A 25,395-nucleotide genomic window follows, 5' to 3' on the forward strand; every position below is an offset into this window, starting at 1 on the left:
TCTAGTATTTAATCGTGTCTTATAAAATAAAAAATATACAAATTTATGGAAAAATATTTTGTATTTGGGCCGGGTATAAGAGGTCGTTCACACTACATAATCATGCACTTTTTAGCCCATTTTTTGACACCCCCCCCCCCCCCCCCCTATCCGTAATCAGTTTTACATGGCTATTGTGTTGAAATTACACTAGCGTAATCATTCAGAAACCCCTCCCTCCCCCCAGTGATTACGTAAGGGGCCATTACTTAGGACGTCCGCCAAAATCGCAGATTTTCAGACCCCCCTCCCCCTGTCTGGGTGTGTCCGAATTTTCAAAACCACCCCCTCCCCCGGACGTCCGAATTTCCAGCTACTTTTAAGAGAACAAATAAAACCAACTCAAATTCATTGTTAATAAAATTCAAAGAGTAGAAATAAAATTCAAAAAGTTGAAATAAATGGGACTTTTTCGTTAATTCTCCCCCTGTCCGGATTTGTCCGAAATTCCAAAACCGGCCCCTCCCTATTTGCCGGACGTCATAAGTAGATGGCCCCTAATATGTGAACAACCCCTGATTGTATATGGGGAGCATCTGCGTAAGCTGGCTGGGTAACAGTTACCCACTTGCTAGTCTGTAGTCTATTGCTCGCTATTCTCACGAGAAGCTCTGAAAGAACGCGCCGCGCATTGTGATTGGCGTGCTAAGTAAGGCCAGAGGTAACGGTAACACTACCCCAGGCCCAAGTAGGCAGCATTACTTGAAGTTGACGCAGTCCTGATCCTGACAGCCTTAGTCACAGGTCTTCTGACACATCTATGATCTATAAAATGTTCTCTAGATGGCCAGCTGAAAGACAATTCAAATTTCAACACCCTACTCTTTGCTCTTACTTGCTACGCCTAAATACTAAAAAGTACACGTTGCTTACCTGGGGACCTCAGGCTATCATGTTCATAAACATAATAGAACAGATATTAGGCGGAATGACAGGCTGAGTTGTATCACGTGGTGACCCCCACTGTCGCTTCACCCCTGTCGAGTTTCGACGATACAGGGGGAGCCGCGCACTCAGCACTCGTGCGCGGCGGGTCATAGTCATACAACGTATGACAAAGGCTGATCGGCGCAGCCCACAGCCCAGTAAACTAAACCGGCAAGTGTGCGCCAAAATGAAAATGACGTACCGACACGGACATCTGATTCGATCTTATAACCCAATCCTTACACCTTGTTAACCGAAGCTTATGCTAGGACCCTATAAACTACTATACTTATATTACTAATACCTGGCATGCTTGATTCACGATATCAATCCTTCGCAACTCGACGTGGCCCAGCGGTACTGGTGCATCTCGCCGAACTACCGCCCAGTGGCAGACGGCAGTATGCAGTAGTGGGATGATGATTAATCTCTCTACTGTCTACACTCGACTGTCACGTGACTTTTTCAACCCGTTCTCTAGCTGGCCCTAAGGCTAAACGTCAAACGACTATTTAATTCGAATCCCTAACCCTCTTATCTGATCATATATATGATATAACCCTAACCCTAACTTGACGGATGTTACTCGTCTAAATTTCTTCGAAGTAGCGCGCGCCGCTTTCTTCTCGAAAGGTGCAAGTGCTTCCAGCTTCGAAGTAGCGCGCGTCGGGCTAGACTAGTCCATTAACAATGGACAAACCCTAACTCAATCATGATTTTACATACGTTGCATGCCACTTTTCACTGATGTTTGTGATACGTAACATGCATTGATGATTGAATCATGATCAAGTCGTCATCTCCTCAGTATGTTTGGTAAAGCCTAATGGACCTCATTAATACACGCTAACGCCTTACTCTTGATCATATTGAGTGACGAGATCACTGATTGAGTCGAGAGATCACTCACACTGACTGAGTGCTCGGATCACGTATCCAATGGATTTTGAAATGGTCATAACTCAGCCAAATTTTGAACAATGAACTTGAAACTATGGGAAGGGTTTTAAATTATCAAGCCAAATGTGTGCAAAAAAATGTTGATTTCTTAGCTTAAAGTTAAAGTTAAAGCGTTCTCATTTTATGAAGACAATAGTGAAAAAGAAAGAGTGTCACGCCACGCCCACTGTAATTTAATTGAGCGTGGCTTACGAAACTTTCAGGAAATCTAAGTTTGACCCATATCTATAATCTCTGCTTTGAAATTTTGGTGCAATTTGGAGACGAATTACGTGAGTTATTAAAAGGTTGCATGTGCAATGTGGGTAGTCACTTTTGGGCCACCCTGTACTACTAGTACTACTATTATAGTAATAGAATAGAACGGTGCAGCCCCTCAGGGCACGAGTAAACGAACATCGCGCCCATTACTACAAACTCATTTCGGACAATACGTTTGTCCCTGAAGAAAATGACGACGGATTCAACTTGGGTAAACACCTTGTAAAAGTTCATAATATGAAACAACGTGACAATTTCAACCAGGCTTATAAAGTGTCAATTCTCAGTAATAGTAGCCCAAGAACTCTAGAAGTGGATGAACACCGTTATATTCAGAAACTAAGAACTATACGTCCATTGGGGCTCAATGCCATGGACCCGTTTGGGATTCCATTATTGGATTTATCTTAAAAGTTTTTCTATTGCATTTGCATTGGGGCACAAGAGTTATGTTTTTTATATTCATATCGTTTTTAGTTGTGTCATTTCATTTCCAATGTTACACTTTGTAGGAACTGATATTAACCGAGTTTCTGATTCAGGATGTTACTGAAGATAGTAATAAAAATGTTTTAACACCTCAGTACTGTGTATTACTACAGCTCAACCTGCTCAGTCTGATTAATTGGGAATTTAAACTCTTGGTTAGTAATAGTATAGGGTTCCAGCACACAAATCCCCGTACGCGGCGCTCTTTTCAAGCTTCATCATCATGAACAGGAAACAATTGAGATACTCGATCGAGTTCGCAGCTTGAATTCAGAATTGCTAGTACGTCTATTGCTCGCTTCTAGCTTCTCTCACTATGCACTACACCCTTTGATTTTGAACAATGAACATCCTCGATTTACTATTATTGAATTTGAATCTCAAAAATGGTGAGCTGGAGGCCAGTTTTACAAGTTCTAATCCGACGTATCAGAGCTACTTCAACTGAGTTGCTAGTGCATACTCATAGTGCGTTACTGGGCCGCGCTCAGCCTGTCATTCCACCAAATCTTTATGTTTATGAACATAATAGCCTGGGGTCCCCAGGTAAATAGTGCGTTGTGACCAATTTAAGGTTAAGACTGGATCGCTGGAGGAGTCTTTTTAAGGCCTACGAAATATTTTCCGCCGTAAGACGCCGTAAAAGTTTAAGACATTTCCTAAAAGTGAAGATATCTGAACTCCTTTCCTTAATAAGGCTGTCCATGCAAGGAAGCCGAAATCTCCATCAAAGACCTGTGGCCCTTCAACGGCAGAGACCATATCCATTATCCAAGACAAAGACCCAATCCAAGGCAAGATCCTCCAGAAGTACAAAGTGGTGATGATATCCTAACTCCGTCTGCAGAACTACAAGGATCGCACTTATATTACACGAGGTTGAGATACAACAAAACTTCCCAGATATTGTGGATACGCCTGTTTAATGAGACAGTTTCTTAGTATTTTATACATGAAAATGAAACTGCATTACTGATTACATAAATTATGTATCATAGTATTAGTGTTCCATTAATTGTACTGTTTTTTCAATGTGGTCTTTGATTTTTGAATCTTTACGGTGTCTCTATCTTATGATTTACAATTGTGTTTTAACTTTTTTAAATTGAAAATGTTTCAGTATTACCAACATTTCATTTTTTCATAATTGTTCTTATATTAAGTTTTTGATAACTAATTGTTTTGTATCGATAAATGTGAATGTGTTTGCTTTTATCCTAGAATGGTGATTAGATCAAGTTAAATTAATCTTGTGCGATAATGTTGACGAAAAATTTGATTTACTTTCAGTTTCATTGAAAATTAATTTGAAATCTTTCTAAAGTGAAAAAATGTGCCTTTTATTTTTTAAATTGGTCAAAAAGTGATTACGTAATATGTGAACGACCTTTTATGTGGTCGCTACAGCTGGGCGGCGGGCGCGAGATACACACTCTCGTTCATTTCTGTGGTATGTTTCGTGAATTTTATAGTCTTTTTGTATTGTTGTTAATGTTAATGTCTACAAAAAACTCTTCAATTAGTATATTTATATAAACTCTATGTATCAGAAATGTTCATAATCATCAGAAACATCACAACAATGCGACTCATAAATAATGTTTCTATCGGAGATAGGCTCCAGCCAGTAAGGATTCCTGAGAATGCTACTTTACATGGGACCGTCATTTGAGACCAGGATTTTGACTTTTGATTTTTTTACTTCATAGTCATACTTGCAATTATAAATTACATGATCATAAAATCCCATAACACCTTTGGCATAATTAAATGATTTATGAATGATCCAATTTATGATGCTCATCGAATTATCTTAAACATAAAATGGACGACATGACTTGGTACACATTTTTTCTAGGAAAAGAATAATTCATTTTCCTGCATTTACTGTTTAATTTGTCTTTATTCGTTATCGAAAATGACGGGGCTAATACTGCAAATTGTGCTCGTAGGTTTGTTCTCGAATGTTCTCTGTGCCCAGTCTGACTCGGCTCCAGAACCAGCAAGTAGTCTGAACAGTGAGGTGTCGGACCTGAAAGAGCAAATGAGAGAAGATTCCCTCAACATAAAAGAAGAGATGTACTCCCATTTCGCGGATATCCAATCAAGTCTTCTCTTGCTACATCTGATCGACCTTATCAAGGAGGTAAAAGAAATGCAGGGGCTTGCTCGGGTGCAAGGTGAGGAAATAAAAGAAATGGAGTCGACCATGGCGGAGAAATTTGATGGTATGGAGTCGAAGCTGTTTGAAGAATTAAAAAAATTGGAAACGAAGCAAGAATTGAGAAGTGAAAAGACTGAGTCAAAGCTGGTTAATGCTATTGAGGAAATGAAGTCAATGATAGTTGAAGATATTAAAGATGCGGAGTCAAATCTAATTGGAAGCATGGAAGAAGTGGGGTCAAAGGTTTCAAAGGTTGATAACAAGATAGAAGTTACGAGATCTGAAGTAAGGTTAATTTCCCAACAAAAACTGACCTGGCAAAACAGCACCTATGGCGAAAAACTCTTCTCAGAGTATGCTGTGGACGGTGTTTATACCGCTAGTGGAGATATTTGGGGTCTAAATCCAATCCAACACATGGGGGGAAATGCGAGGAACTTCATGCTCATCGTCGATCTTGGTGGTTTCTTCAAAATTCATACAGTCAAAGTTTGGAACCGAGTTGATTGCTGCCAGAGCCAAAGTTTGGGCGTTTTAGTTTACGCGGATGATGAGCTTCTTGGAGGGATCAACGAAGAAAAGCTTATTTTCAACTTCAAAGCAAACGACGGGGTTTACGCTCGGAAGATATACCTGAAACAGTCCATACCCAACTGGATGAATCTCAGAGAAGTTCAAGTCTTTGGGACAGGTCCGTACGACGAAGATGAAATAGAAAACTAACGTGTCGTGAGGAACTGCCGATTTGATTTTGAGCTTAATATAACTATTCGTACGAATTTTTCGGTTAAAGTTAAACATTTGATTTAATATATTAGTTGACAAAATTGTATATTATTCGAGTTAACACAAAAGAGCGAGCGTGCTAAATCACTCTACAGTCGATCTTCGAGATTATTCTAAAAGGGCCCCCGACAGTTGAAACCAGCTTGAATCGATGTATTTTCGGCCGCTGATTCCGAATCACCCCCCATGACATAGGGTTAAAATGCTCCCCTGCCGAGATATTTGCGAAAAACTGTCTTGATCACGTGATATGACCGTATAAGGAAGTTGGTCGAATTTCTCGTTAGGGTTAGGGTTTCAGCATATGCTTTTGTTAGGGATTGGGTTAGGGTTAAGGTTGGCATCAGATTAGAGGGCTATGATTTCGAATAGTCATTCAGGGCCACCAAGAGAACGTGTTTAAAAAGTCACGTGGCAGTCGAGTGTAGAGTGATTAATCATCATCCATAAAAGAGTTGTATATTGTTAGTGCCGTTTTTTACTTTAAGCTCGATAAAAATCGATTGATGTAAAATTGACAAATGTCGCAAAGTTTTCAGGTTTGCCTAAACCAGTTAAATTAATCTACTACATAATACTAAGTCAAAGCGGCGCTAACCATTTCAGTCTTCAGGAAAATAGAAAAAAAAGCATTGCGACTTCATCAATTCTTATTATGACGTATAACTATAAGTTCAGACTGGAAGTGAATTGTCAATTGTGAAGACTAAAATATTAAGTAATATCAGCTCATGTAGAATAATAATGATAACGTTGTTCGCAGTGAGGAAATTCGAACTTAACAGTCTGTCTGTCTTTGTAGCGCTTTTAATCATTAATCTCGGGTGGACTGGTCAAATATTAAAGTTATTTGAGTTAGTAGCATAATGTACATAATTTTATATAATATATTGGGGAGCAGGACTATTGAGCGGTGGACTGTAGGTCGGTGAAGGTCGGAAGTAGGACTGTAGAGCGGTGTCAAATCGCCAGGCTAGGACTCTAGAGCGGCCGCCCTTATAGATCTCACAACATGAGGACTTTAGAGCGGTACGATCCTAAAATGAGGACTGTAGAGCGGTGGACTGTTGAGCGGTTGACTGTAGGCCGGTGAAGGTCGGAAGTGGGACTGTAGAGCGGCCCTCCCTTATAGATCCCATAACATGAGGACTCTAGAGCGGTACCCTCCTATAACATGAGGACTCTAGAGCGGTACCCTCCTATAACATGAGGACTCTATAGCGGTTGAAAATTTGAAGATTGAACACTCAACGAAGCTAAGTTATACATTGTAACTCGTGATTGATTATGGTCATGACATTCTAGGATGATAACTTTATTAAAGAGCCATGGAGTTAATGAAAATTTTCATTATAAATATTTCATTACTAATATTATAGTGTATCTTTATTTAAGATTATTGGTCGGTCTCAACGTCTTCCAAAAAATTTGAATATTGAATAAAATTATGTTTTTAAAACTCGTAATCAATAACACATGTGATATTAGGATGATAAAATCGATAAAACTTATTAATATTACAAACAATTACGAAAAATCAATACTATAGTTAACAAATATCAAAATAACATTTCACTCCTCAGCTAATAATTTTCACAAGCAGTCAACCAAATACTGATCAAGCTACAACCTTTGTCCTGTCAATAACAATAAAAATAACAAGATTAGGAACGAATCTTTGTAGTGTCTCACGAGATAGACGGTACTACCCAACTACCACCGTCAGATATGTCACGTCTTTATTTAAAATAACACATTACGGATTATAAAAAGAAGAAGATGAACAGAATGTAAATTTATGAGGTAAGGTCAAGGAGCAGCACGAACACAATTAATGAAAAAATGTCACTGTCAGTAGTTACAGTTTTTCATTATTCAATAAGTTCACAATGAATTGTTCCATATCTATTAGCCAAGTCAGGTATAATTACTTTAGGTTAGCCAACTCAGGAATCAGATTCGTGACTGAATAATGATTCATTCGTGACTGAATAATGAGTAGAGCTGTGCAGGAAAAATCCAATTAAGATAAGAAAACAACGATTTAGCCTCCGGATGAAGAAATTTAAAACTCGATTTTCCTGCATTTAATGTTTAATCTGTTTTTATTCGTTATCGATAATGATGGGGCTAATACTCCAGATTGTGCTGCTAGGTTTGCTCTCGAATGTTCTATGTGCCCACTCTGACTCCGCTCCAGAACCAGCAAGTAGTGTGAGAAGTGAGTTGGTGGCCCTGAAAGAAAGAATGAGAGAAGATTCCCTTAACATAAGAAAAGAGATGTACTCCCTCTTTGGGGACAGCCATTCTAGTGTTCTACTGCTACAGGTGATCGAGCTTATCAAGGAGGTAAAAGGGATGCAGGGGCTCTTGCAGGCACAAGGTGAGAAAATTGAGGATATGGAGTCAAAGTTGGCGGAGAAAATGGCAGAGATGGGGAAAGGAATGGAATCGATGGTTACGAAGGTTGACAGAAAAATCGAAGTTATGAGATCAGAGGTAAGACTTATTTCACAACAAAAACTGACCTGGCAAAACAGCACCTATGATGACAAACTCTTCTCAGAGTACACTGTTGACGGCGTTTACTCACTAAGTGGAGATTTGTGGGGTCTAAATCCAATCCAACATTCTGGAAGAGGACACAATCAAAGAAACTTTATGCTGATTATTGATCTGGGTGGGCTCTTCAAAATTCATACAGTCAAACTTTGGAACAGAATTGACTGCTGCCAGGAAAACGGTCTTGGTGTTTTCATTTACGCGGACGAGGAGCTTCTCGGAGGCATCGCTGAATCAAAGCCTCTCTACAACTTCCAAGCAAACGACCACGTCTACGCACGAAAGATCTACGTGAAGCAGTCCCTTGCCATAAACATGAACTTCAGAGAAGTCCAGGTATTTGGCAGCGGTCCGTTTGACGAAAGCGAGTTTTAAAAACTTACAATTAACGATATGGAGTGCCACATTTCAAAAACGACTTTGAATATATGAACTGATTTTTAATGCTTTTTCATGACATATCCAGTCCAGTATGTAACGGTGCCTGATGGAAAAAAATATTTTTCCAATCATCCAAAATATCCAGTTAAATGTGATCAATTTTTATATACGTATACTATTTTCGGGTCAAGGTGAAGACTTAAAGAAATAAACAGTGATTACTTATTTATATTTTATCCCGTTTTTAATTTTTAACATTATGCTCGCCATGGATCATCCATGATGGTTGTAGGTTTACAACCTACCAGGACGCGCGCCGAGTTGGACTCGTCGACGGTCCTAATAATTGGAACAAATATTTTTTCGAGTATCACCCGTTAACCATGATGGATGAGGAAATGAGTGAGTGGGTTCAAAGCAATCTGTTCTGAAATCTGAAATACTTTGAGTTTGTAGTGGCATATTTTTAATATCACTCATTCGCAACCATTCCTGTCTTTAAATAAACAACCTGAAAAGTTCCTAGTATTCGCCCTAGCCCCTAGTATAACTATAACTATATACTTATAGTCTCGTTGCAAAACTTCTTAATGGTCCAATTTTTCCTACAATAAATTATCAATCGAAATTGCGCAATCCTTTTCCAAATGGTCGGAACACTGGGTGAAGTAACGTCAACAAACACATTGAGGAACGTTTAATATACTCCTCAAACTCGGGCCGTTCACATATTACGTGATATGTGAACGGCCCCTTGTTAAGTTTTAGTTACTTGTTATTTAAAATTAAGGTGACGGTAACTCTCACTTGTTGCTACCCACGCAGCTTCGTTTGATAAACTTTTCTTTCTGTGGCACTTGCAGCAACTCGCAACTTTAAAGTTCTTCCACACTTGTATAGTTGCTTATATGCTAGTTAACTGTGGTATCCAATAACTTCTAACTATTTGACGTTGAATTAATATTAATAAGTGAAAGTACCCAACCCATCTATAAAATACCATATTAGGCAAGTGAACCCTATTTACTTTCAACGTAAGTTGCAGTACATCCGGTACATCCCACCGTTGGAATTTTCTGTCCTTTGGAGAGACTAACCCCGGCTCCGAAAATTTATTCAAATGCACTGATTTAAAAAGTTTAAAATTTATCCGAACGATTCACTTCGATACTTTTAGTTTTCTGTCTCTGTTCGTTTGAGGTACATGATTAATACTTTACTGTTTTATTACTATTATTATTATTTTTATCCGTCGTATCACTATCATCGCACAATTTTAGGAATTCAAATACGAACCAAGTTCTAGAAATAAAATAAACGTCCTATAGCTGAAGCTCTATCTTTGCAATAATAATGGTAATTTTTGGTCTCCAATAGTTCTACAGACATAGCTGTACAGACAAGTGCGAAATAGAAAACTTGATAGTGCGGCTACTCGACAATTGTGCAAGGTATAAAACATTGCTGTAACTTTTTAATTAGTCTCTAAATTATGTTTCCTTTTGCACTGCAGCTGATCCTTGCCATTTTAATTAGCCACGAGAAGCACACCAACAACCACTCCATTCCACCTACCTTCATAATTTTCTCTTTCCACTCTCGGTTACGTTAGTTACTCCACGCTGGTTAAACCTTAACAACTTAATCAACTCCTGTTCAATCAAATCCTACGTTTAGACCCGGAATCGCCCGACAGGTCCGTTTTCACATGTTATGACCGGGGCTACTACTACTAGAGCGACACTAATTACTCATTCTAGTGGAAGTGCTGCTGCAGTATTGTGCATTCCTCGGGCATAATTTCTAGATTGGAAATTCGATATTCTAATTTCTATCTAATTCTGTTTACTTCTTTATTTTCACATTCTATTTTGTCTCTTTCATGTTTGGAGCGTTCCTGTTCTGTGTTCTAATTTTGTTTAGTTCAACTAAATCTAAACGAATCAATGATAAACTTTGTATTTTATCATTTATGTTATAGTTGCTGAGAAAATATGCTGTGAGGGAAAAGATTTAAAATTAACCAGTGATTTCCGGCTAAACATTAGATCATTCTGCATTTTTGATGGTGCCATTAAATCTTGTTTTACCTAGAATTACTTATATTCGCTCTGAATAACGACATCTCTAAGATACAATTTGCAGGGTTTATCCTTAACATTTACCATATTTGTCATCATTTATTCTTCAGTTATTAGTTACATATCGACTATCGTTAAAGGCCAAGCCCAATATGTGCCTAAACGTCAACGGTCAAGCTCTTAGGCTTAGCAGATATCTCTCTTGTTTCTCTTATATTTATTTATTTTTATTTGTCAGTACTCGTGATGTTAAATTTTTTAATATCGGTCACCTCTTTTTCTGAAAAGTTTAAACGAATTTCACACCTCGCGTGGCGCCTTATTAAATTTTTTTGTTTTCAAATTTGGATGGTTTAATTCTATTATCTTTCATGCTGTTAGTGTTAACTTTATTCTTTCGTGCATTCTATTTAATTTATATTTCGCACTACTTCTTCTAACTTTATGAGTGAGCGCCATGATGATGATGATAAATTAATATAAACGCGAACGGATTAAACGATTAAACGGATTAAACGATTAAATTCAAAAGTCAAATTACAATGGTATTGGTAATGCAGACTGACCCAATATAAAAAGTAAGTTTACCCAAAAGTCAAAAAGTATATGGACACGTTCATTTGAGTTTGAGGATATTGGTAAATATAAGTGACCCTATTAAAAGGCACAGTGTAGTTGACTTTATCACACTATGAAATTACACAAACCCTTGATGGTTAGGATAATCGTCTCATCCTCTAGGCTAACTTTGTCACATAACGATATCTTAATCAGGTGATAAGATATCGCTTACCTTATCGGACCTTATTTGGACGGACATTACTTGAACGCTGGAGGCCCTAGCGTTCATCTTAATGTCCGTTCAAATAAAGTCCGTTCAATTAATGTCCGTCCAAGTTAAAGTCCGTTGAAATTTTTTCAAAAATTGTTCCATTTCGAACTTTTTGTCCAGAATATGACTATGAGAACTTTATTGTGTGCCGTAAGTTAACGACGGAAAGGTTCTCAACAACATAGTTCATGAGCTAGTCCCCGCCAACATGACAAACTTGTTCCAGCCTCTGGATATTACGGTAAATCGTGTTGCCAAGGACATTGTCCGACGTTGTTATAGTTCATATTACTGAGGGGAGGTAATGAAACAGTGCGAGGAAAGCTCCACGTGATGTTAAGGTTAACCTAAAGTTGTCTAAGATAAAACCACTTCACGCCGAATGGCTTGTAAAAGTTAACACTGAAATGCAGGACCGGGATAGTTTAATAAAAAAGGTTTCCATAAAGCTAGAAATCACTGATGCTTGTTTAAGCATGGACTATTTCATGCACGAAAACCCATTTGATGAAGATGATATGTGATATTAGACACTGATCATGTACACATATTTTAACATTTTTACTGCTTAATGACTGCTTTTCTTACTTCCTGTATAAAAATGGATTTAAAAATCATTTGCTGAAATTAAAAAAATTCGGATTTTTGATGGTTTTGAATGCCTTCGAGCGTTCATATTAATGTCCGTTCATAATTATGTCCGTTCATGTAATGTCCGTCCAAATAAGGTCCGATAAGGTATATACGGCCGGCACGGAAATGGTTACATTGTCACACTATAAACATGTGACAGAGTAAATATGGACCCCTTGCTGCCGTTTTTGACCAAAATTTTGAGTGTCCAGTTGATTGGATGGGCACATATGACCATTACCTACATATTTGACGACTTTTTTCGTTAGATGGTGCACTCAGATTTACTGTGTCACACATTTAAGAAAATATGTGAAGAATGTTTAGGGAACCCTGATAAGCAATGCTGAGTAGTGTAGGTTTATTTGATGGCCTGAAAGTGCTGAGAATTGTTATTATATCATATAGTCGTAAGGAATTAAAACACAGAAGGCACAAACAAGTTTACTTTGTCACATAATCTTGATGATATCTGAACATGTGTGAAATTGAACAAATAATGATATACCAGCTTAAACCCTTTGTATTACGTACTATGGATCAAACAACACTGCTAATACCATGCACCAGTCACATAAATCATTATCGGGTGGTAATATGTTAACAGTGTCACAATTAAACTACCGCAACATGGTCAAAAATAGGGTAATTTCGTCACAAAAAAATTATTATAACTCTGTCAGCTCCTTGCTGGCAAAATAACTAGTTTATCGAAATTTTTTTGATGATAAAGTTACATAGTATTCTAATAGAGGTATAGTTCTTCAAAATAGGGGCAAGACATGTTTACTTTGTCACATCAGTTATTATAAGAGTTAGGTAATCGTCATCAGATTAACCGGTCTTTTTCGTAGTATGGATCGATTAATATAGGCAATAAAGCATCCTAATTCCTATGCCAATTTTTACACACTATCTTGATATTGTTGGGGCAGGAAAAGTTAATTTTGTCACATTTTTAGTGACTTAGACAAATTTAACCTAAAATTGCTAAACTTGAGCTCTGATGTTCTGGACAATATTCTACCAATCGTGTCTGAAAGAGTATTGAATTCTTATAGAGTTATAGATCTTCAAAATAGGGGCAAGACATGTTCACTTTGTCACATCAGTTATTATTACAGTTAGGTAATCGTCATCACATTAACATATATTTTTTTTAGTTCGGATTGATTTAGGTAATAAGGCAGCATATGCTAATTTTTACACACTATCTTGAAATTTTTGGGCAGGAAAAGTTAATTTTGTCACATTTTTAGTGACTTTGACAAATTTAACCTAAAATTGTTAAACTTGAGCTCTGATGTTCTGGACTATATTCTACCAATTTTTTCTGAAAGAATGTTGAATTCTAATAAAGTTATAGAATATATAGATCTTCAAAATAGGGGCAAGACATGTTTACTTTGTCACATAAGTTATTATAATCTAGTTATTATAAGAGACTATTTCATTCTATAATCATTGTTTTTAATGTGACAATGTAAACATCAACTGATCTTAACTTGCATCAACTACATTGTCATCATAAAAAGTTTTCCCGCCATTCAAACCAAAATCAGATATAAATAGTTCGCCCAAAATTTAAAATTCCATATATTGTGACAGAATTAACCTCATTTCCCAAGAACCAAGTGCCTGTATTAGCTAACTATTCAAAACAAAATATTTTAGGGCTATGATTGGTAGATCAACCATCAAATAATGAGTTAAAAGGGTTTTGAGGACACATCACAGTAGAATAGAGGTATGGTATTCTGAGTGTGACAAAGTTACCTAAATATTGCCTTGTAACCGTTCAATCCGTGCCCTTTAACCAATGTTGTATCATAATTGTTAGATTGACCTAATCTACTATGTTTCAGGCCAAGGAATGGTAATTAGACAACTGCAGTTAATTAAGTCACACAAAATGTGACATTTGATACATTTTAGTGCCTAACAACAATAGATTTTCTTTCTGAGCAGTGCATATGGGAGTATGGGTTATGTGGCTAATGTTCAGAACTTCTGAACGTGCTAGGTTAATAGATGTCAAAATTAAGCCACTATCGTCAAAAACGCTATTATTTTTATTTACCAATATCCTCAAACTCAAATGAACGTGTCCATATATACAAGAGAATGAGAATAAAATTGCAACCACTATAATAAACAACGAAATAATCCCCGCAAATCTCCAGAATGAGATTTAATTTTCTAATAATTTGAATGAACTCTTATAATTATAAAAGTGTTCCGATTCTTACATTAGGCAATATTGTTTTTGTTAGGAATTTGTTTAGAGGATGCTTATTTAGGGAATCTTCGTTCATGAGCTTTGGTAAGACTAAGGAACCTTCCTAGGTCTCCGATGGTTGTATATAATTATATATATATATTATATAATTTTTAGTAAATGAACCCAGTGACGTTGTTATTCTCATCACTATGGGGAAGAGTGTATTACCAATAATTTAATTATCATGTTATTTATTTCCCTACAATCTGTGAAGAATTGGTATTTGTCGCAACTGACAGTGGGGGAAGTGTTATCTTTATGATACCCATTAATACTGACGGAGATCTGTGTTTTGCTATCACCGGTGGAATATATGCTGGTGACAGTGTTACTTGATGACCTACAATTTTGGTGACCACACTCTCATCTCACATTACCTCCATGACATTGTGCCGTGAAAATAATATTTTAACAGGAAACCTTTTTTAACGAAATATACCGAAAAATAGCACTGGATCACTAAAGAGACGGAACTGTAAGAATTCAATTTCAATTTAACTTTGAATCTAAATAGTTGCCGACTCCGCTGGTCTGAAGATCTTCATGTTATGAAAATAAAGTCAAAAACTCGCAACCATTGGTATGGGTGACAATAACTTGTAGGTTTATAACCTACCAAGACGCGCGCCGAGTTGGACTCGTCGACGGTCTTTGAAATTGAATAGTCGAAACAAATATTTTACGAGCATCACCCGTTAAACAATAACTCAATGTTAAATGTAATGGACGACCATTGAATTTTGTATCCAATGAACAATGTTACCGGTGTTCATTGGGTTCAAATGAACAAAAGCTGTTCATTCAATTCTCACATTGGAATATTTAATAGTTCTTGTTCATCGGATATGGCTGTCCATTGGTAACCGAAGACCTCAGGTTTCCCTGTTACAAACTATTGCAGAACAATAGAAGATAAGGCGGAGAGAAAGTCTGACGTCACTAGGTAATATAGTGGACGTATTGCAATGTTTGCTTGGACATTGAATTTTCATTGGGAACGGCCTACCGACAGTTGCGCCCGTTTCCCACACCTTAACAGGCCATTAACAGGTTCCCAATCAGTTTTTTCTGATCAAACAGTTTTTAATTGGTTTTGATTCGTCATCTTCCCATGGTAGCTTAATCTAGATTGGGTGCAACCGTCCAGCAGCCTTGAAAACAAATAACAATGAACACTATCGCTAAATTAAAATGATAATTAATAGTAACAAATTCATTACTGGTACCCTAAATGCATACTCCTCAATCTAATAATGTCCATATTTGGTATTAACGCCAGTAATAAATTGTCGAAGTTTTAATGCAACAACTTATTTGACGTCAATAAGTGTTGCGTAGAAAGAGAACGTTGTACAAACCTCCTCTATGTCCTCTCACCTACTCTCTGAACAGGCATGTACTAAATTTAAAATTTACTCAACGTTTTCACCAGATTCTTGGGACAGCCCGGAAGCTAAAAAAGCAACCACGTGTAACTGTATATTTATTAGAGTGTCAATACCATTACTCATTAAAACACCTTGTTACAGTTGCATGGTAGTGGTTGGGTCGCTTTGTCCATTGTTAACACAAGTGTAGACCAACATATTGAATATATTCTTTTTCATCTGTTGCTGATGTCAGACACCTAGAGTGTTTCGCGAACATCATGGCTCATATTACAAGGCGTTAGCAATTCGTTCTAATAATACTTATACATGAGCTGCCTGACAAGAGAGCACTTATACAGCCTCCCTGCTGCTACCAATATCTACCAGTAAAACCCATGTGTCAAGTCACGTGGGCAGGTCACGCGCTAAATTGTCACATGCTGAGGTGAAACAGTTGCCCGGATCAGGACTCTATAAGCAGTTCAGCACAGGACAAATTACCAAGGTGAAAAGCAAGGAAAAAGGGGTGAGCAGATGGAGCTAGGACTGGAACCGGAGACCAGCCGGAAGAGGAGGAGAAGTAACATGTGACGGCCTGGCATTTAATATAGCGGCCTCAACTACAAGCTGTCAACCCTTTCTCAGTGTGTCCACTAGATTTTACGCTGGGCAAACCGGCAGTTCTCATACGTTTTGTATCGTTTCAACTACCAATTGTTTTCAACCGGTACCCAGTAGTGTACGGCTAGTTAGCGATGGCATCTAATTCAATGTTCCGGGCTTGTTCAGAAGAGAAATAAATGCATATTTCCGTTAATGAGCAGGATAAGCTATAACACAAAAATCCGAGTGTAGTCGTCCGAGCTTTTAACTCCTCAACTCTTTCCCTTGTGCAGCTGTTCGGCATTGCATATACGTCCTGCATTTCTAACGAGTTTGTGCTTGGGTTTCTGGGGGCTTCACCAACTCTTTACCCTTCCATAATTCGATATTTTATTATATGCATCCCGAACCCTCGATGCTATAGAGTTACGGTTGCTACGAAATTTGTGCATCACTAACAGTAACACATATCAAGCTCTCATTTTTCTCAACTTTCTGAATAGTACGTCACGTTTTAGTTGCATTGTTTAAAATAAAATTTTAGTACGTAGTTTTAAATATTTCTGTTGAAAACAGTGTTGCATTGGAGCTGTGATATCACCCTGAGGAGAAGATGCCGAGAGACGCTCTAAACCGTGATATGGAGGAGGGAGGTAAGTTAACTCCCATTCTTTTACCATAACAATATATTACAATATATTCAATCTAGTAAGACAATTTACCATGGGTTCTCTTTCTCTATGGTGTCTAGGCTGTAAATTCTTTCCTTAAACTTCCATCAATACTTTAGCATATCCGGGAAACTTTCGTGGATTAAAATTCATTTCATGGGAAGAAGTATGTAGTTGTTGACTCCAATCAGCAGAAGTGACAACAGCTTTAGCTGACTTTAAGTACTAAACAAAGGGTGATTACACACTGTATCCAAACTCTAGCAATCACTTCAAGTGCAGAGCTTTCTAGCTTACCATTTTTTTTCTCCAGCTCTAAGCCTTCTCGCTTGACAATGATAATTACAAGAAGCCTAGTTTAGCGAACATGCTCTGTCTAGATTATATTCAAGAACATGAGAAAAAAAAGAGGATACACTTTTGGTAAACTTCCCATACACCCCATTCTTAGTGAGTAATAAATCTAACTAGCATTAGTTACAATCACTAACTCTGTATAACTCACTAAATTGGATCATATGGTTGCTGTAACTTTTTAAGTTATTTCTGAAAATTTCTCTGACGATTGCCACCAACATGCAGTACAAAGCCTACAGCTTGCTGGTTTCATGACGCATAATTAAATCCGCTCAGACCGAACAGAACGGGACGTGATGATTGGCAGAATTATCGCTCACCCTCGAATTTTACCTGTAATTATGTGTCACAAGACTGCTGTCCTGCTGCTCTTTCTTGCCGAGTTTTTCCTTTTGTACTTGAGCTCTCGGATGTCAGTAGCGGAGAGTCTTTGTCCAATCTGGGATGGTTGTTAGCGGAACTTAGGTAGCGGTCGCCGGTCACGTGTCGTGTTTCAGTGGTATAGCAGCTACAGTCACTGTAGCTGCACTAGTGGTTAAACTTTATTTACCCTTCATTTATGAAGTTAATTGTTGGTGACTGATGGTGTTTTTATATGACTGATGGCGGTGTTATACCATACTCAGGAGTCAAGAGTTAAGTTTAGTTAAGAGTTAAGAGTTAGTTTAGAACATTATGATATTTACATAATAATACTTAACCTTTATCAGCTCTGACTTTATCCTCCTCACCATAACCCGTTATGTTATAAACTTAGCCCATTATGTAGTCTTCATATTGTTATATTTGTCATTCACACCTTCGCCCAAGATACAGATTTAAAATGTCAGTTCTATAATTATCAGCGTAAAGGCGTTGTCAATAATTCTAAACAAACACTCAGAAAAACAGAAAACCACTTTTGTCATGTTGCACGTGTTGTTACTTACTACACGTTAGTCAACCGTTTCTTGTTCATAATGCACGTGTGGGGAGGATGAAGGTTGTCAGGCTTTTGTAATTAGTTATAGAGCTGTAGTAGTCACCACCTTTCTATACTATTTATCACTTATATGCTCAAGTTTTCAAGTTCAGCTTTAATCCCGGTGGAAGTCTGTCTAAACCGTTGTCGTTACATCCAGAGCCGAAATAGGGTTGGTGTTGTAAAATTTTAAAGCCACAAATTTGGATCCTTAGGGCGGAAATCTGAAACCACAAGGTATTAGCAAAATGAAACAAAGTTGACAGACATTTGGTGGTATTTAAACATTACGTTGGTATTTATTACCAACAAAAGTTTAATATTCGTTGTAAATTTATAGGCGTCGTGCGAGCATGTAATAATTATATTGTTAACTAGCCTGAAATCTGAATATGCTGAGTGGTAAAAATATTCTTCAGTATAGTTAACAGTGTCTGCTCAATATTCAGTTACTCAAAAATTGGCGCAATTATTATTACAGCCCCCAAATAATGTGAATATCACTAATAATTCATACTATGTAGAGGACGTGGTTTTGTTTTAACAACTCTGAAATTTGACACCCCTTTTAACGACCACCTGAAAACTACTGAAAACAACAATTGACAGTGCTGCTGCCCACATCTAGCTCTAGCCGCCGTTATGTCCAGTCTATCATAACGTGTTTTTATTATTAAAGGACACTTTTCCATGTGCTAGCTACTGAACATTACTCAGCTGTTGAACGGGTGTTTTGTAAAGTTTACTTGAGTATTATTTCGGGTCGAGTAATATTGTAAGAAGCTGCTTATAGTTGGTAGTGTTTCTAATCACGGATGAAATCGTGAATTTAGACTTTTGGAAGTTTTCGTCAGTCAGAACTTAAAATATTTATAGAATTGTGGCAAATTGAAATCGTCGTTTACTTAAAACCTACCATTTCATCACTGTCATAAATCCCAGCAAATTTGTTGCCAAAATTGGAGTTGGAATTCAGTTTTTCGAAACTTGTCAACGCTGCACAGTCTACCTGTCGGACAACATTGCTGTTTAACGTTGGTTAACTTGGGTCTGTGCTCAAGTAGTATTAATACAGTTAATTATACACACTGATACATACTGTTCCGTGGAGCTGACTTCTTAGCTAAATTCTAGCTTCACCCCACTCCAACCTCCCTCTTGTAATATTAACACACACAAATTGACCCACAAATTTTATTTGACCCACAATTTCTCAAACGTCCTCAGTAATGTGGTGTAATGAAGTTTGGTATTTAGGCCAGAGCAGCTGGCTCCTTCATTAAACATCTCATCAGTTTTAGTAGCACTCACTTCACTGCACCATGTGGTATACTGAAGAATGTTTTATGCGCTTTTACTCTTGGAACGTTTACAGTATCTTGTTACCGGCTAATTTTACTCTCCCTGGACTTTAAGAAATTACCGGGTTTTATGTGATTATGTGAATGCATGACTCACATATATTGAGATCCAAACTCTCCAATTTCTACCTGGGGAATAAGGTGGTGAGCTGCCGGTAACTTCACAAAATGCAAAGTCTTACAACCTGCCTTCTTGTCTAACACTTGTTGACAATGCCACGGCCAATGAAAAGTAGTTAAGCATGCACACGGGTATAACTCCATCAAGGTGTTATTTGGTGTTATTTGGTCACCAAATAGAGAGTGAGACTCTGTAGAGTGTTGGGTCCACCCTGTTATGTCCTGAGTGATGATTTGACTAGAGGAAACTTACTGCCTGCATCAACAGGATGTGTTCCTCGATTGGGTTGTTAATTTTCACCATGAAACTTGTTTTTTGTGCTCAAAGGTGATGATATTTACCTAAAACGGTTCACACTCACAGAAGTCTATATGCTTGATTGGTTGCACCAATGAACCTCGATCGGATCAAGGCTGTCACGTGTCAAAACATATCGCTTCCTCCAAAACAGTTACTATAAATACTTTTAATAACGATCTGCAACATTTTGTCGGAAAACATTCTTGGATTGTAGCAGATCATTGCTAGACATTTCGTATAAATTTGCATGTTTTGCAGCAAACGACAAATGATTAGTTGTAACCAAATAGAATGCAGTGCAATAATTTTGAACGTTCTCGGCCGATCAGTTTACCCACACCACGAGTGTAACCAATCATGATCGACTAAATCAGTAACGCACCAATGAGGAGCAAGTTGAAGTAACGCGCTGCTGGCGCGTGTACCTCTACACTTACTTCCACATAAACATACCCATAAAACATGATCTACTCTCCCCGGCACTCCACATTCATTTCCCTTTATCAATGAAACAATGTTTACTCTGTGTGTGTGTGTAACTCCTTCATTAGTTTATATTATTACAGTCCGTTGATCGGTTGATCTCTGTTGTCTTTATTTCATTTACCTTGTTACGCTGACTTCCGTACTGTCCTGTACGCGTTGGTTGTTTATTACACTGACTTCCGTGTTACACTCATTTCCGTGTCCTAGCGTCGATCGTTTGTTCATTACTTCCGTCCTGGTATCATCATTGAACTTCATTAAATGTTGTTGCACCTACAAAGGGCATGTATTCTGTTAGTACGCACTGAATAGTAAATAGCACAATAAAACACTATCTATGAAGAACCATACTACATTAAATTTACTTATTGTACATTGAATTTACTTAACAATACCTTTACGGCCGACCAATAATCACACAATATCGTGAATATTGAATGTGCTATTACCCACACTCTGACACTCTGTTCATTCCTCTGTGAGATACAATAATTATCTCTGCTGCTTTAAGTCCAACAATCGAATAACGATGTAATGTGTCTCATCAGATAGAAGCATTCTCTTTGTATCATTTTTGTGATGTTTCCTAATTCCTTTTATCTGGAACTCTCTCCCGATACACTCGATCCGTTCCGTTGTCATTCCTTTACACTGAGAAGCCAAGTTTCTATTGAAATTGTTTTGAAGGCTTTTCAGTTCTCAACACAAATTGTTTCAGCGTAGCCAGGTTTCTGTAAAACTTATCTTCGCGGCTTTTCATTCTTTTGCACAATTGTAACAGTTCGTAGCCAAGCTTCTGTGCAAATTATCAACAAGACTTTTCTATGGAATCTTTTGTAGAGCTTACAGTTCATTGATAAAGTGCGACTGTTGTCTAAACCCCTCTGATATATTAATGTAGGCGGTGATAAACTATAAACAAAGACTTGAAGGAGTACTTTTTGTCGTTACAAATTACACTGTCTCGAGTTTTCGGAGAGTCTCTCTCTCTCTCTCTCTTGTCAGAGAGGCTCACTTACTCTGAAACATTTCTCTCGGGGTTTTAGGGCTGGTTAGTTTGTTACGTTTCAAAAGTAACTTTTTCTGCATTGTAACTTTCCCGGCTTGTAACTGGCGCAGTTGGCACCATGTTGCGTGAAATAGTTGCTGCTGCAGTCAATGTTACTTGATATGCTGCGTAATTTCATTAAATCACTACAATCTCCCCCTGTCAACCAGAGCGATCCCTCTCCTCCCATTGGTGGAGGTAGATCATGTGACAGGAGTGTAGCCCTCTGATTGGCCGATCCAAACAAGATAACAGTTGGGATTCACTACCATGTATCCACAAAGAGTAATGTAAGGTGGTGTACGTGGCTTTATAGCCTATAATAGCCTGTACATTTTATCTAAAAGATGGACCTCTTATCATATGTTAGATAGTAAGTTTATCAGGTGGCATCTCACAAGTACTGTTACATACTGTTACCATTTTATAACGACATTTTACCCTAATATAATTACATCATTTGTGTAAATCATTGCTCAATTTCAGATTAAATCTGTCCTTCCTTTCCGGGAGGAATCCTTTTGCTTCCTATTCCTAGATAGTCACAAATTCTTCTTTAATTGCCAAGAATGCCACAATATTTCCCTCTCAGGACACAATATATATCACTCCCTCGTATATCAGTAATCAGATATATATCTCTACCTCTAATTTTATTATGTGCTACCCGATGTTGACATAGCGTGAAAATTATTGATACCCGGTTGTTTTGGTGAGTGCTCTCTTCCAATATCGTTCACACACTCACGTCTGTCGTCAATTCATTGGGGCTTGTCATTGTGCAACTTTGTGTAATAGTTTCCTAAGTTTGTGTAATAGTTTCCTAGCACTATGTGTCGTTCGCCGGGTAGCCGGAGCCTCTATAGTCTATAGAGTACAGTCTATAGTCTGTAGTCTCGTATATATATTGGTTGTTAGAAGCAACGCTGCCTCGTGGCTCGTATCTCCCTTTTCTCATGGTAACGGCTGTATGTGACTTATTCCTTGCTAATATTACGCACTATCAGGGATCTTTATGTAGGAGTAGTCAGTTGATCTGTGTTTGAGCAGGGAATATTCTCACTTCCTTCACATTACATCTAAACAACCTCAATATTGCCTTTATAATATTGCCATTTGTACTCCTATATATTGTAGTTTTGACTCACCAACACATAACATGATCTGAACAACTAATTAGGTTAACTAAGGACATGAACCTGTGCAACAGTAAACATTGTATTAAATTCACTAATATTATTAGTCAAACAGTTCAAAGCACACAATAACACAGCGTATAACACCATGTCTCATGATGACCATGTTACTACTCTACAGTTTATATTGGAGGTGTAACAGTTGCCCGCCAAGTAAGGTATGCTAGCTTCCATGTGCTGCAACTTTAGTCCACGTAGCCAGCCATCACCCGACACTACATCTACAAATTAACCGTATTTACTTTGGTTATCCGTTCTAACAATGGGACAATGAACGCTGCTGCACTGGCAAATTATCCCTTCTCCCCCTCTCCTCCTCTCTCCCTCTCTCTCCTCCTCTCTCCCCCTCTGCTTTATGATTAACTCTTGTTCGTTTGGTCGGTGGTATAACTACAATTAGGTCCCATACAAATACCCCTTCTCAAATATCCTTGTTAACTAATATGAGGGTATATGTTTTATATTGGTAGGAGTGTATACATATTGTATTACCCCCCCCCAATGTACAATAGGTCTGTAGTGGTGACTAGTCAGTGCTGTGCTGTGGGGGCTCCTTTTGTACCGTTTAGAGTTTTATAGTGCACTATCACCATCTCTACTAAATGTTTTAATTCTTTCATGGTTTCCGTGTTACTTTCCTGATTATTCAACATTTTTAACAATTGTACTAGTTTTACCTCTGTCATGGTTTCCGTGCTATTGCCCTGATTATTTATTAATATTTCACTTTGCAGTCATTACATTGGTTAGTTTCCGTGTTCCCTCATTATTCATTATTCAACACATTATCTAAGTATCCGCCCTACTTTTATCATCATTTCGAGTACACTGATCTCATCACGTACAAACATTTAAAATACTTGATGAACATTACATATTTAGGTTTCTCCGGATAATTAAATCACCATATTCTATAACCTGTAACCTGTAAATATGCCGTATTTGATAAAGGGTTTACCACTTGAAAGGTTCTGGAAACCTGATAGCCGTGAGTTTCCAGAGTAACGCGTTAAGGGCAGGCGGTGGGATGATGTCAGATGATGTCAGCACACATAGCGGAAATAATATTCAGCCGTTCGGACTGGGAAAGCAACTCGATTTGCTGCCTTCATTCGATCTAGATCTACACATTACTCCTGCTGTCTCTCTGTGTTGTGGCAGTGTAAAGTTTAGCAGTGTTGTTATCTTGTTTCACGCGTGTTAGCGCCTTGTTACCCTAACTTTACACCCTGTGTTACAGGCTTGTTGTTTCAGGTTGTAACTGCAAGTTTTAACATTGTAACCTAATTTCGTAATGAAGTGAGACCCATACTTGTAGCCTAACAGCTGTTATGGTTTTACACGGCTGTTTTAACATAGTATTATCTGGGTGACTGATGGTGATGATGTTAAAGTTGTAACCTAATTTGTTAATATGGTTTCCCATAAATCCGGGACACAGACAGTTCATAACACGCAATTCGAGGGGGGGGGGGGGGTCGAGGAATGCTTGTGTTAAAACTGCCACCTTGCTTGTTACACTGACCTGATAAGTCTCCTAATCGATGTGGTCCATTGTTTTAACCTTCTTTGTGATAACAAGAAAAAAAACCTTGCAAAGCCGCATTCGGTCTGTTGTGCACTAGGCATGTCAGGTACTTAACAGCAACTACTCGGTTCTTTTTAAATTTACATAATTGTAGCCGAATAGAATGCAGTTCAATATTGTTACCATGGCTTCTTCCTGTCTGGAACCATTTCAATTTTCAAGGTAACTAACAGAATTCCTCCATGTTAACTTGCTGGGCAAGTATTTAAGTAGTTTTGATAAGCATTAAATACACTTCGCTCTCCCAAAGTAATGTGTGTATTGAGTGGTCTCTATCTAATTAGTGCAAGTACACAAATGTATATCCAGCTGTACACATTAATGCTTTTAACAGAGCTAATTTCAACTAAAATGACTAAGGAAACACCCCAGCTGTGTTCTAGAACATACTTCCAGGCTTTCTGCCACACTCCCTTGTAGGTTACAATTCCGTGATAATCTGGCAAATACCGAAATATTTGAGATGTTTATAAGAAACATTAGATGAGCACCGTGAATTGCAACCAGGCGCACGTTTATAACACATTTTCAAGACATTATTATGCTAAGTTACCGCAGGAACCTACCCACTGCTAGCTTAGCTTCTAATTTTCTGCTAATTTCCTCCAATTAGCCGAACTGAATTTGCTACGTGTTAACTTAGCAATCTTCCTCGTAAAAATACCGTACAGGGCAGCTTCTCTCTTGGTTAAACGTAACATAACGATACATTCAGATCCTCTTAGACTCAGTTCATGACACCCTGGTCAACCAATAGTACTGCAACCAGCGCCGCGCAACTCTTTTGCTGCATCTCTGCAAGATAGGGGGTCGGGTACGAGCTTAATTAAGCTGTTAGCAGTATTCAGTCCGGAGTGTATCAAGTAATCTCAGGGTAACTTACACAGAGCGCCCAGCTTCATTTGCTTCATCGTCTCAAATGTGATCATATTTTAAT

At 37.9% G+C, this 25,395-nt stretch overlaps 1 protein-coding gene across 7 annotated transcripts in view; it reads left to right on the forward strand.

Annotated features, from left to right (window-relative positions):
• Positions 1-16,922: 16,922 nt before the first annotated feature.
• LOC134812261 (myosin heavy chain, striated muscle-like) overlaps positions 16,923-25,395 on the forward strand; it is a 32,495-nt gene continuing 24,022 nt past the window's right edge. For 5 of the 7 annotated variants that reach the window (XM_063819540.1, XM_063819538.1, XM_063819537.1 and 2 more), the window contains exon 1: positions 16,923-17,022. In XM_063819540.1, the coding sequence (XP_063675610.1) occupies positions 16,983-17,022 (40 nt within the window). In that variant the 5' untranslated portion in view covers positions 16,923-16,982. Of the gene's footprint in view, positions 17,023-22,954; positions 23,029-25,395 lie in introns of those variants that run through there. The other 2 variants (XM_063819543.1, XM_063819542.1) reach the window with 1 other exon arrangement.

The sequence above is a fragment of the Bolinopsis microptera genome, chromosome 3 (assembly GCF_026151205.1).
Source record: "Bolinopsis microptera isolate Bmic1 chromosome 3, MBARI_Bmic_1.0, whole genome shotgun sequence".
Taxonomy (NCBI): Eukaryota; Metazoa; Ctenophora; class Tentaculata; order Lobata; family Bolinopsidae; genus Bolinopsis; species Bolinopsis microptera.